The following is a 12607-nucleotide window of genomic DNA, read 5'->3' on the forward strand; positions in this document are numbered from 1 at the left end:
GTGTGTGAACACATACAGGTGGGTCACTCTGTACAAATGTCAACCCAATTTTGGCTCAGATGCACCTACCCAGAAGTTTTCTCTGCTAAGCAAAGGCAGCCATTGGCTAAGGTCTTATCACTCAGTTTGACTGTCTGAATCATTCAGTATCGTTAACATCATTCTTTCATTTGAGAATTAACTGTTCCTTTAACACATGTAAATTCAATGACAGTGCAGGTCCTCCCATTAAGCTCCCAATTAGGAAACAGCATCTTTTGGCATTCATGAGGTTTGGTTCCAGGATCCTCAAAATGGTTCCAATCATTAAGTCTTCTATCATGATTTTCAGTTATCCAGTTGGATTCTATCTTATAAGATTGGACAGTCCAGGTCTTGCTATGTAAATACCCCAAGTTGCTACTGACCTTGTGATGAATCACCCCCCTTGGCCTCCCAGATGCTGGGATTACAGGAGTGCTTCATAATCCACGTGAACCATGCCAGCCTAAAGTACCGTCATTATATACCCAGTTCACTGATGGACACTTAGGTTGTTTTTCACCGCTAAAATTTTATAGTTCCAATAACTTCTTTGGATAAATCCTTAAAAGTGGTAGGGGGTCAAAACCTTTTAACAGCATTCTGGAAAATCATCAAAATTTATATTCCTACTAGCAGATTATAAGTGCACCAATTAATTTTTCCATTTCCTTGGTAAAATGTTTTTTAAATTTGGTATTGTCCTGGTTGCTAGTTAGTAGTTTTGAGACATTGGATCAAAAAGATTTCAGTCTCTGACTTTCTCATCACATCAATCAGTAAAAAAAGTATAGAGCTTGTCCCAGGATAAAAGGTGTCCCTATTTTATGTGGCTGTAAGCTGTGCATAAGGCGGGCCAGTGAAGGAAATGCTATGCACTAGACATAAGAAGTCACCATGACACTGTTCAGCCTTATAACCAGCATTCCTACTTTCTTGGGAACAATATTTGAATTATGACCTTAAGTAACAGGAAAGGAAAAGGAGCTACAACTTACTTCCACTGTTTGATATACTGTAAAGGGCTAAGGTTGCATCCTGCATCTGTTAAAGCCTTCTTATACTGCTCCAAATCAGCCTGCAACAAGAAAAGAACTCTGATAAACACCACACTTCCACAGAAAACTGTGTTTGCTGTTACTTGAGTAATCAAGATTGTAATAAAAAGGCATGAGTTTAGATGCCAGGCACCCACACCAGGTGGAGCTGTACTGTGAATGACTACCCAAGTGAGTATCTGGAACACAAGTCACAGAAGAGAAGATAGCCCTATAAGTGTTAAGTATGATATTCCATCATGCCGCAGTTCATCACTTTTTTTCTCTACCGTTAAAATGGACTTCCTCTCTTCAGAACAAGCTCTAAAGAAGTGATTCAATTTGGCCAAAAATATTTCAAATCAGAAATATCGAGAGCGACACAGCCTGAGAGGGCCTGGCCTCAGGCTTCTCTTCTCATTTTCACTGTAGGACTCAGAGTCATGGCTGAAGAACTGCTGTCCTCTCATTTTAAATGGTTTCTTCCTCCCCAGTCTCTCTATCCCCTGATGAGCACGTCCAGTTGAGTTTGTGTAAGTTAACGGAGCCTAGCACCATAGTGACTCCACTACAGAAAGGAAGTGAGGACTGCATGTGTTCTTGTGTCTGAGTGTGGGGCGCAGAGACTGAAGTCAGTTGCTTCTTCAGTCACTCCTTGCCTTCTTTGAGACAGGGTCTCTCACTGAACTGCGAGGCATGGAGCCAGCTTGACTGGTGGCCAGCAGGCCCCAGGGATCCTCCTGTTTTCCCATCCCCAGTGCGGGGATTGCAGGTGCACACCTGGCTTCTTTTAAAACATGGATGCTAGGATCAGATTCAGGGCCTCACGCCTGCATGATAAGCAAGCATACTATGACCAAGCCATCTCCCAGGCCCGCCAAGGGAAAACTTTTAAGCTCACCATTCGCCAGAGATCTTACTTTCTTTGCATTTTCAGGACAATTAAGCTGATATTGGTAATCATGATATAAGCCTCTTAATGATCACCAGAGTTTATGAAAGTCTTTACTAAAAATCAGGTAGTCTGATTAAATCTATATTAGGTTTGGAAAAAAATATCCTTAAAATATTAGAAATAGGACATCAGAGTCTAAAAAACAGATAAACCTTCACTGATGAGCAAGCTGTTTCTAGAACAGTCTGCAGCAAAGCAAAAGGGCCCTACGTAAACACTGATTTAACATGCTAGTAATATTTTGAAGCTTTGTAACTTAATAACAACAAACTGGTACTAAGAATTCTCTCAATGGTATCTTGGAGGTTCTTATGCTTGCAGTTCATTGTGCAAAGCTACAGTTGGTTAACATAAGGAAGAATCCATGGTCTCTAATCCACTTTCCTTTACAGAACTACATCTAGAACAGGGTATGCTATGTTAACAGTCACTAGTTTAAATCAATCTAAATAGTATAAAATCATAAGAAGCCAACCTTCAGAAAAGCCCAGCAAACTGGACTAATTAGTTTAAAACAGTTATTTTTCAGAAGAATTCTGAGCACTAAGTGGTCAGGTACTTCCCAAGTGGTGACAAAAATATTGATATAAAATTCTGCAGTAAACAGAATCTGCCTTAATAATTTTTTTAAAAAATAAATGATCCTTCGTTTCTATTTTGAAACTGGCTGGCAACTGCGAATGAGCACCCCCTCTCAGCGGTGTCAGTGGACATACCTCAGAAGGTGCTTGCTGCGTGCTTATATAATAGATAAGAAACAGCCTCATCTTGTCTTCCGGAGTTCCCGCTACACGAGAAGGGAAATGAAAAAAGACTTATAATTGTGATTATTGTGCATTATAATTAAAACTCAGAAGAACTTTAAAAGTCAAGGCATGTAGAAATACAACAAAACAAAATGTGGTTCTTATTCAACTAAGATGAAGCAGGAAGTACTAAGACTCAAGCATGTGAGACTGAACAGGGGAAAGGTGGGTTAGCGGAGTCACCACAGAAACACCTCCTTGATCTCCCAACTGCCTAGAGGCTAAGATTATCCTCAGGCATAAACTACAAAAGCAAAGAAGGGATACAGACAGGGTAAGCATGCAATTATAAACATCATCTTTTCAGATGGCAAGGAAGGCTTGCACGTTACCCCAGGATACCTGGGAAGTAGGGCTGTCTGGGTCAGAGGCATCGCTGCCCTAGGTGTGTGGTTATGAGATCCGCTGGTTAAATGAAATCATCTAGCTGAGCCCAAAGTCTTATTTCCTAAACCTGTGCTCTCCGAGGAGACTTATTTTACTACAAGGTTCATGAAAACCACACTTTTATATTAGAATATGAAATGGAATATATTTACAAGATAATAGTAAAACTAGATTTAACTGTGACAGCCGATGAAGCAGAGAGAGTCATGGGATTTAGAATCCAGACACTCTTCAATTTATCTTTAGTTTCTGGATGTGAGCGCTCAGCGGCAGATTTAGTCAAGTTCTTAGGTTTATACCATCCTGGTATATTTCATTACCGACAGCGCTAAATAGGATTACCTAATGAGGTATTTACTATGGTTCTTTATTGTAAAATTTCTACTTCTTCCTTTATAATTAACAAGTATCTGTAGGGACGTACTATGGTTTGAATGTGAAATGTCCCAAGCAAGCACATGTACTAGGGTACCAGTTGCCAGCTGATAGGCCTTTGAGAGCGACTGACCCAACAGACTCACAAAATGCGGCACCACTGGGAAATGATGCGAAGCAGGAGGTGGTCTAACTGGAGGAAGCAGGGCACTGGGATATGGTGCCAGAGACACTGCTCTTTTAGCTTGGTGGCCATAGAGTGAGCTGTTCTGCTCTACCACCTGCGACTAGCCATGATGCTCAGTGTCACCTCAGGTCCAGAGCAAAGGAACCAAGACCTCTGAAACCTTCCCTCCTCTTAAACTGTTTCAGGCATGTGTCACAGTGACAAAGTCTCATTAATAAACACAGTGCTCTAAAACTACGTAAACATCCTATAAAATTTCAATTATGTCACCTCTTTTTTCTATATGGAATCACGGTTTCCTTTTTATCCTGTGAGCTCTAACCCATGAGTTATTATTATCTTTATACTTTGATGATCAAATGGTAATGATCTGCAGCCTCTTAGACTGATGTCTAGGTCCTTTTGACACATTTCTTTTTGTTGTTGTTATTTGTTTCCTGGCACAACAAATGTTCTACTCCTTTTTTCTATCTCCCCTACTCTATCCAGCAAGTCAGCTCCTTCTGAGCTGGGTCCCAGTGGAAAATGTTATTTGCTAGCCAGAATCTAATGGGGGGTGCAGCTGCTCCCAGCCCCTCCTGACTGGCAAGGCCCAGGATTCCCCGTCTCTTCCTCCAGCACCAGGAGGATAGGCTATGCTGAGCCCCGAGCTGCTCAGACCGTCGGCTGGGATGGCAAGCACTCCAGCCTGCGAGCCGTCTCCTCAGTGCGGTTGTGAAGCATGCCACACTGTTTGTAAAAGCGTATTTCCTGAACATTTAAAGTAGAACTCAGTTTTAGTTACTTTTTTCCCATGATATTCTCTGGGACAAACCAAAATGAAGTAGAAAACAACCCCTGAAGATGTTGTTTTCAATTTCATTCATTCAAATCTTCCTGGAAAGAGTAGAAACTGACAGCCGTCTATATCACATTAAAGACTTAAGTACAAAGTATTTACAAATACTACCAAAGAAAAACTACATTAGAAATAATTTTTCCATTTTAAGAACTGCTATGTTGAAAATTTTCAGCAGAAAAATAGCTCATTTAATTACCTTGTAATTAGAACTGACTGATACAGTAATTCTACCTGAATTTTGTCTGGACTGAAATGCTAGATTCATCCCTAGCTCAAATTTATGACACATACCATCAGGGTCAGATATGACGTCTAGGAGGGATTTATCCAGAGTAGTCTTGCTCATTATTTTTTCTTCATATTCAAAATATACATCCAGTTTTCTTGCCTGTTTCAAAATAAACATTAGGTAAAAATATAGTAATAAAAATATAGTAAGAGTCTTCTGTTAACAAATTTCTATTTCTTATGATCAAATATATAAGCAAATGTTCATTTAAACATAGTTTAGTTTCTTATTTTTGGCTGTGAGTTTACTTTTGTAGCATGGGGATCCACACATTCAACCTAACCGGGCAGAAAGGTAGCCTACTTATATTATTTCTAGTGTTCGTTCAACACTCAAGATCCCTTATTGTCATGTCTTTTTGTTTATATTGTTTTTGAGCTGAGTTCTGAAGTGATTTGGAGACTCATGATTAGTTGTTTTCAGTCGGATCATCCCAGGGCACAACAGAACAGAGCCATCTGAAGAGAGGTAGATCAAGGAATGGATTGCACGTGTGAGCATCTGGAAGCAGTAAAGGCGGTGGGACACAAGGCCATAGTTTTAAAGTCCTGAAGCACTCACACAGTTAAATTAAAAATGGGGCTGGCAAGATGGCTCCTTGGCTAAAGGTGCTTACCATCAAGCCTGGTGACTCCCACAGGAGAGCTGGTGTCTGACACGAGTTCTCTAAGCTCCACACGTGGTCTGTGGCACACAATGCACACATAAACATCCAGTGTTGTGTAACAGGACAACACAGAGAAGTAATCCCCGGGAAGGCCCGTCTCTCAATTATCACTTTGCACTGCTCCTAAAAGTATTCATTTTTCCCCCATATTTTTCAGCTTGTTGAATAAAATTAATCCTCTCTTCGTTACTTCACTTTTCTCAGGACAGAGTAGTATAATTGAAGAAAATTCCCGTCAGAAAGGTTTTCTAAAAAGCATTACTTTATGACACAGTGAGCCTGAAGCCAGCCCTGTCTACACAACCTGTTCCAGGCCAACCAGGCTACATAGTGAAACACTGCCTTTAAATATATATATTTGTGTGTGTGTGTGTGTATGTCAGGCTCACTGACATCTACTGTCTCTGCCTCTCTAGTGCTGAAATCAAAGGCATGCAATCACCATGTTGGCTAAGTGGTAGTTTTATAATGTGTCATAAAGTAATGCTTCTTAGAAAACCTTTCTGATGGGAATTTTCTTCAATTATACTACTCTCTGTCCTGAGAAAAATATATATATTACTTACATTGTGTCTTTACTTACACTGTTTAGTGTAAGAACGCAGTATTTAGTGCTATTCACATTTATGGATTTCATGTGGCTGTTCTGTGAGGCAACTTTAATGGCCAAGATATGACATTAAAATAGAATTTAATGAGAGCAGTCCCATGATTTATTAAGGTAGTATGGTCTAAGTTTATAGCCTTCCAATTATTCTTAAACTAAGAACAGGAATTTGGGTCCCTAAGGTAGAAAGAGTGCCTATTCTTTAAATAATAATAACAGATTTTCAGTAAGGCCCTTAACAGAAGTTAGGTAACAGAAGTTGAAGTTAGACATTCTTCGTTGGGCTTGACTTTCTAGAAATGCCCTGTCTTATTTGAGAACAATAATAAATATTAATTATTGATACTGTTTTATGAAAACATATAAACTGCTAAGGCTTTCAGAAACTGTTTGGTTTAAATATATTCAAGCAATGTATTGAACACTTAAAGATAAACCTAGAAAACGAAGAGAAAATCACAACCAAAGCAGAAGACCTGGGGAAAAACAAACAAGAAGTGAAGACAATAAGCATAGGAGCTAAAAGCTAATTCTTCGAAAAGACCAATTAAACTGATGTTCCTATAGTCATATACAAGAACTCCAAGAAAGTGGACAGATGCCTAAAACCAGAAATGATAAAGGAAAAGTTATTCTCAGGGATCAATAACATTAAGGAGATAAAAATGAATTTTGAACAACTGTGTACCCACAAACTCAAAAAGATATAACCTACCAAAACTCATTTAAGGAGAAAGGGGTACTATGCATATGTCTATCTCTATTTTTTTAATATACTGAAAATTAGTTGCCTTCAAAAACTGGAAACACCAGACTCTGAAGGGAACACTAGTATACTACTAAATTCGACTAAACATTTACAAAATAACAACATCAAAAACTGCGACATAAAATTCAAAGCAACCAACTAAACAAACAAACATACAAACAAAAAAACAAATTTCTGTAGTCTTTTCTAAAAAAACAGGACAGTAGTGATGAGAAGGTTCAGAGCAAGTTTAAGACACATGGTCCCTCCTGCCCCCATCTGAAGAAACTGCACAGAGCATTGTTTTCAACAGCTGCCTGTCGCTATTTTACTTATAAATGTGTATCTACAAATGCACACACACACACACACACATTTAGATTACAGTTGCTTTCTATAGCCCCTTTGTTCATTTCCTAGGGCAGGACACAAGGAAACTCATCTCTTTAGCAGTCCTAGCCATCACCTCTAACCCATGTTTCAGTGGAACAGAAAAGGCACCCCAGCTGGATAAGGACTGGGGAAATATTCTCAATGAAGTATCTTCTGAGGGTTTAAGTGGCGCTAGTAGTTCACTTTGATCTAATAAAGAATTACTGTTGAATGCTCATTTATTTTACAGACTCTGTATTTTAAAGCTCTGAGTGATGGTTTTCTTTGTTAACACACATGGCTCTCCTACTTCCTGATGGCTGATCAAGCAGTTTACTTGCATACAAGTCTTTTAAATATAAAAGCATGCTAGTTCTTTAGTGACAAATTAGCTTCTAGCCTAAGCTGGCGTTCTAAAGAATCAACAACCCTAGACAAAGCACTTTCCTAAAAGCATAGGGTCATTCAGGTAGAATTGCTTAGGCCAGGAGTGATGGCATAGTAAACTATCTTACACAGACACCCTCCACTGGCACAAATGCATCCAAATCATAGCGTGAAAAGACAACCACAAGGGCCATCACATGCAAAGTGTACTTTACACGGCACCGTTTTCTTACAGTTTTCTACTTCAAGTCTATTTTCAGAATCTCCACCTCTCCCTCAACACACTTGCCATTGGAATCACACATCACATGACTCCATCATAATGAAATCCTTACCTTTTGGACTTCCTATTCTATCACTATCTCCTCAGTAAAGCCCAGCAGGCTCCAGGTCCTCAAACATACCCATTACTTTACAGCTCTTACTCCTTCTGCCTAGAATGGCCATCTCTGAGATCTCCACTAACTGGCTGCTTCTAGTGATCCAGAACTCCACTAACCTGGCATCCATCAAGGCTGACTTACTTCCTTAACCACTTAACCTCAGACCTGGCCTGACAGTTGCTCTTTGTTGTCTCTTATTCGTCTTCTTTGCTGTTCTAAGATCACTTTTTGACATCTTTTTTCCATGAATTTACTTTATTTTCATTGTAATATAAAATCTATTAGAAGGAAGAAATTATTCTAAAATCAGAAGCTCTAGCCTGGCCTACTACTGTTAAAGAGTATATTCATAAAGACACATGGTGGAAGAATACATCTGTGAAGAGATAAAAAATCAGATTTCCTATAGGTACAATTAGCTATTTGGGGTCATGCAACCTAGTTTAGTAGCAGGAGTAGAGCTTGGCATTTTACTGATCTTATAGCTAAGAGAAGTCAGAAAATAATAAACATTAATAAACTTTTGAGAATGAAACAAATTGTAACTAAAGAAAAATATGGGAACAGTGTTAAGCCTCAAAGTATTCACAGAACTATAAACAAATGTCACACTACCTAAATTTTTTTTTAATATTTATTTTTATTTTATGTGCATGAGTGTTGCCTGTATGTATGTCTGTGTACTACTTGTGTGCCCTCAGTAGCCAGGAGAGGGCATCAGATCCCAGGATCTGAAGTTACATATGGTTGTGACCTACACCATGCTGGGGGCTGGGAACCTCTGCCACAGCAACAAGTGCTCTTAAGTGAGTCATCTCTCCAGCCCCTAGAATTTACTGTATAGTCAGAAGTGTTTGTTGAATGGACCATACATAGAGTTTTAATTTTATAACTATACCTTACTAGATATACAGCAGAATCTATGTTGCATTAGCTCAGGAAGTTAACTTTTTACTTTACTGAGCCAGGAGAAAAGAACAACTCTCCCCTGGTTGTACACAGTGTGTTATCTCTGCAGCAGACAATGGCCTCACTGAAACAGGTGGAAAAGGTTTTTCCAGTTAATAGAGGAGCAACATACAGAAGTGAAGACACTAACAGAAACACTGACTTCACAATTACAGTTCATATCTATGAGAATGTGAAAAATACTGAGTATCAATAATATCAAAGTGTCAGCTAAACAGAAATTATACAGGCTCAATTCCATACTGCACAATGTCCATTGTCTATGGATCAATTATTTTCTAGTGCTTTTTGGCTTTTTAAATGATTAACAAATAAAACGTCTAAGTCCCTTCTCCAAATAAAAACAAAACCAATCAAGGTACTTTCTGCATCTTTGGTGAGCAGCACTGCACTGTTCACCTGCACTACAGGGCCTGCACCACGAGAGACAGTTCGCCAGCCTCGGGCAAGGGCCTGGAGATTTAAACACACACATACAGAAACAGAGACATGGTCATCCCTGAAACAAGAATGCCCCCTTTACTGTGTTCAGGCCATGCCCATGCTCTTGGGATTTTCAGCTGCAGACTCATCAGAACCCATTCCCCAGCCATCAGGGTCTTCTGCTCAGAGCACAGGAAAACAAGTTGTTGACAGGAATTCAGGGCCTGTTGGTCTGCAGTCCCCAACACAGCACATCCTCTCATCTTTCAGTGTTTCAAATGTGTCACACGGAGTGGAAAGCCAAGTCCTCAAGTCTGTCTGGCCATAGGATTTAACTGGATGTCTTGAGAACTAACAACAGCAGAATACTGAAGAACTCAAGTAAGCTCATGTGTGGTAACTATAAGTAAGAAAAGAGCTATGAAGACAATACTGAAAAGCTCCAATGTATTGGTTTCAAAAGTCACTGTCTTATGAGAGTAAGTAAAGTGTTTTAAGTTAACAGACGTATAAAGCCAAAAACTTCAGAATCAAGTTACACAAATGAGTCATGTAATTAGTGTCCTTTAGTGTATTTTAAGCAGTATCATATCAAAAAGGATTCCTATGCTGGCCACTGTAGTGCATAGTCTCAGTACCTGGGAGGTGAAGTCAGGGAGATCAGGAGTTTGAGGTTGATATGAATTAAGATGTCATATGCCCATAAAGATACTATGAACTTATCAGATATCATATATAAAAGAGGATATAAAATTTCATGTTATAAACAGAATGTATGTTGAAATACTAATATTATGGACATTATGGTTATGTACAATATACTAAAATAAATTTTCCTTATTTTGCCCTTTTAATGTGACTATTAGAAAAATCTAAAATGACACTGGCAGCTGATATTATATTATGGTTAGAAACACTGCTTTAGACACTGACCCTCGGTCCCTGATGACAAGAAGGGAAGTAACAACACGAACACACAGAAAAGGATATACTAAGGCTGAGGTCAGCCCGAGTCACACTGTGAAACCATGCCCAATACAAAGAACAACCACCAATGCAGAATTAAAATCTGCACTGCCGATGGTTAGATCCATGGCTGTTTATTACCAGTAAGAACAGACAATGTAGAGCTAATATTGTGATTCTGCAGCCCAACCACTAGTTAGTAAAGTGGTCTTCCTGGTTCTGAGGTTCCCTCATTTGCAGAACACGAACACAGCCCTGCTGCCTCCTGTAATTAATTATACCTTACAATGTTAAGAGACGCTCAATGAGACATGAACAGATATCAGTGGATTGTGGAGGGAAAAAGTTACATTTACCTTTATGTGTTCTAAAACAGCAGTGGCAACATTTGTATGGAGATCAATAAGTCTTTTTTTTTCAAGGAGTTCTGGCAAAGAACTATAAGTTACAAAAAATCGAAAATTAACCACAAAATTTCTAAGAAAGTAACACAGACCTCAACAAAACCCCTGACTGGTGCTCATGAGGAAACTCAGAACACTGAACCAAAGTGACAAGTTAAGATGTCCACTCAACTAGAGCCCCGGCTTGATCCCAGGCCATACGCATCACTCTAGTAACACAGGTGAACACTAGCTTACAATAGCCTGCTGCCAACTCATTACTTCTACAGCTGCACATTCTGCTTCCAACATTTCGGGGTTTAGAATAAAACAAGATTAATAGAAACATGCTTTTACCTATATTTCTAAAAGTATTGAAAACCTGTTCCAACTGAATTAATAGTGGTAGCAATAGCAAAAATAACAATGACTGATTCCACTCATTACTAATTCTGTTTTCCTAGTAAAATTACCTGAGTTGGAAATTGCTAACTATTCACAGAGGCAGTTTCTCTACTGTAGCTGCGAGGAACAGAGATCAGCTTAAATGTGCTCAAAGCCTTCACATCTTCAGACTCCGAGGCGCAGCTGCTGTTGCCTACTGTTTCCTATTGTGGAAGTTATTCACAATTTTTATCTTCCAAAGTAAAGCCCACCATGGGGAAGACTGCAAAGGGGACACATGCACTCACCTGACAGCTGATGTGAGCTTGGCAGTGTTATCAGAGAGCATGCTGATGGCTCCCTCGTCCTCTCCTTCTAGACCCTGTGAAGGGAGGAAAAAGCTCTTAGAACTGTACCATCACCAGGCCCAAGCAGAACAGTCAACACACCACAAAGATAATGAGAAAGATAAGTAATAATAAATTGGGCCACCTGCATGAACAGTATCCTTTTGGGGGTGTAAGGACACCCGTTTTGACAACTACAGAAAGGTTCTAGTGGCCACAAGTTTAGCAGGAGCGTGCAAAGGATCAGCTGGCACTGCCAAACAGGAAATGCCCAGACGCTGGCTGCCGAGATACAGGACTCAGGCTCACAGCTGAATTCTGTTCACAGTAGGGAAGAACAAACAACCCTGGTGTACACATCTCTAAAAGTAATATTACTTGTATTATTTCAAATCACAACCCATGCCTTAAAATGTAGTTTCTTCTTTTTTTTTTTTTTGGCATAGTTTTGTTTTTATTTTTTTTTTCTTTCTTTTTTCTTTTAACTTTTTTTTTATTGAGAAAAGGAGAAAAAAAAAAAACAAGTTTCCTCCTCCTCCCAGCCTCCCATTTCCCTCCCCCTCCTCCCACCCTTCTCCCCCTTCCCCCACTCCTCTCCCCCTCCCTCTCCAGTCCAAAGAGCAGTCAGGGTTCCCTGTCCTGTGGTAAGTCCTAGGTCCTCCCCGCTCCGTCCATTTCTAGGAAGGTGAACATCCAAACTGGCTAGGCTCCCACAAAGCCAGCACATTACGTAGGTTCAAAACCCCGTGCCATTGTCCTTGGCTTCTCATCAGCCCTCATTGTTCGCCATGCTCAGAGAGTCCAGTTTTATCCCATGCTTTTTCAGTCACAGTCCAGCTGGCCTTGGTGAGCTCCCAATAGATCAGTAACCCCAACAGCACAGACATTAAGGGCAACATTGAATAAATGGGACCTACTAAAACTGAGAAGCTTCTGTAAAGCAAAGGACACTGTCACCAAGACAAAAAGGCAACCTACTGACTGGGAGAAGATCTTCACCAACCCCGCAACAGACAAAGGTCTGATCTCCAAAATATATAGAGAACTCAGGAAACTAGACTTTAAAATGCTAA

The 12607-nt window shown here is 39.7% G+C and overlaps 1 protein-coding gene across 1 annotated transcript in view; it reads right to left on the minus strand.

Annotated features, from left to right (window-relative positions):
* The window catches only part of Scfd1 (sec1 family domain containing 1), a 62493-nt gene that overhangs the window by 20068 nt on the left and 29818 nt on the right, over positions 1 to 12607 (minus strand). The window contains exons 13-17 of the mRNA XM_041658129.1: positions 11496 to 11569; positions 10777 to 10858; positions 4901 to 4997; positions 2730 to 2800; positions 1020 to 1099 (exon numbers count right to left, since the gene is read on the minus strand). Coding sequence (XP_041514063.1) covers positions 1020 to 1099; positions 2730 to 2800; positions 4901 to 4997; positions 10777 to 10858; positions 11496 to 11569 — 404 coding nt within the window. The remainder of the gene's footprint in view (positions 1 to 1019; positions 1100 to 2729; positions 2801 to 4900; positions 4998 to 10776; positions 10859 to 11495; positions 11570 to 12607) is intronic.

This window comes from Microtus oregoni, unplaced genomic scaffold (assembly GCF_018167655.1).
Source record: "Microtus oregoni isolate MIOR12 unplaced genomic scaffold, Mior012 000009F_ref0000495, whole genome shotgun sequence".
Classification (NCBI taxonomy): Eukaryota; Metazoa; Chordata; class Mammalia; order Rodentia; family Cricetidae; genus Microtus; species Microtus oregoni.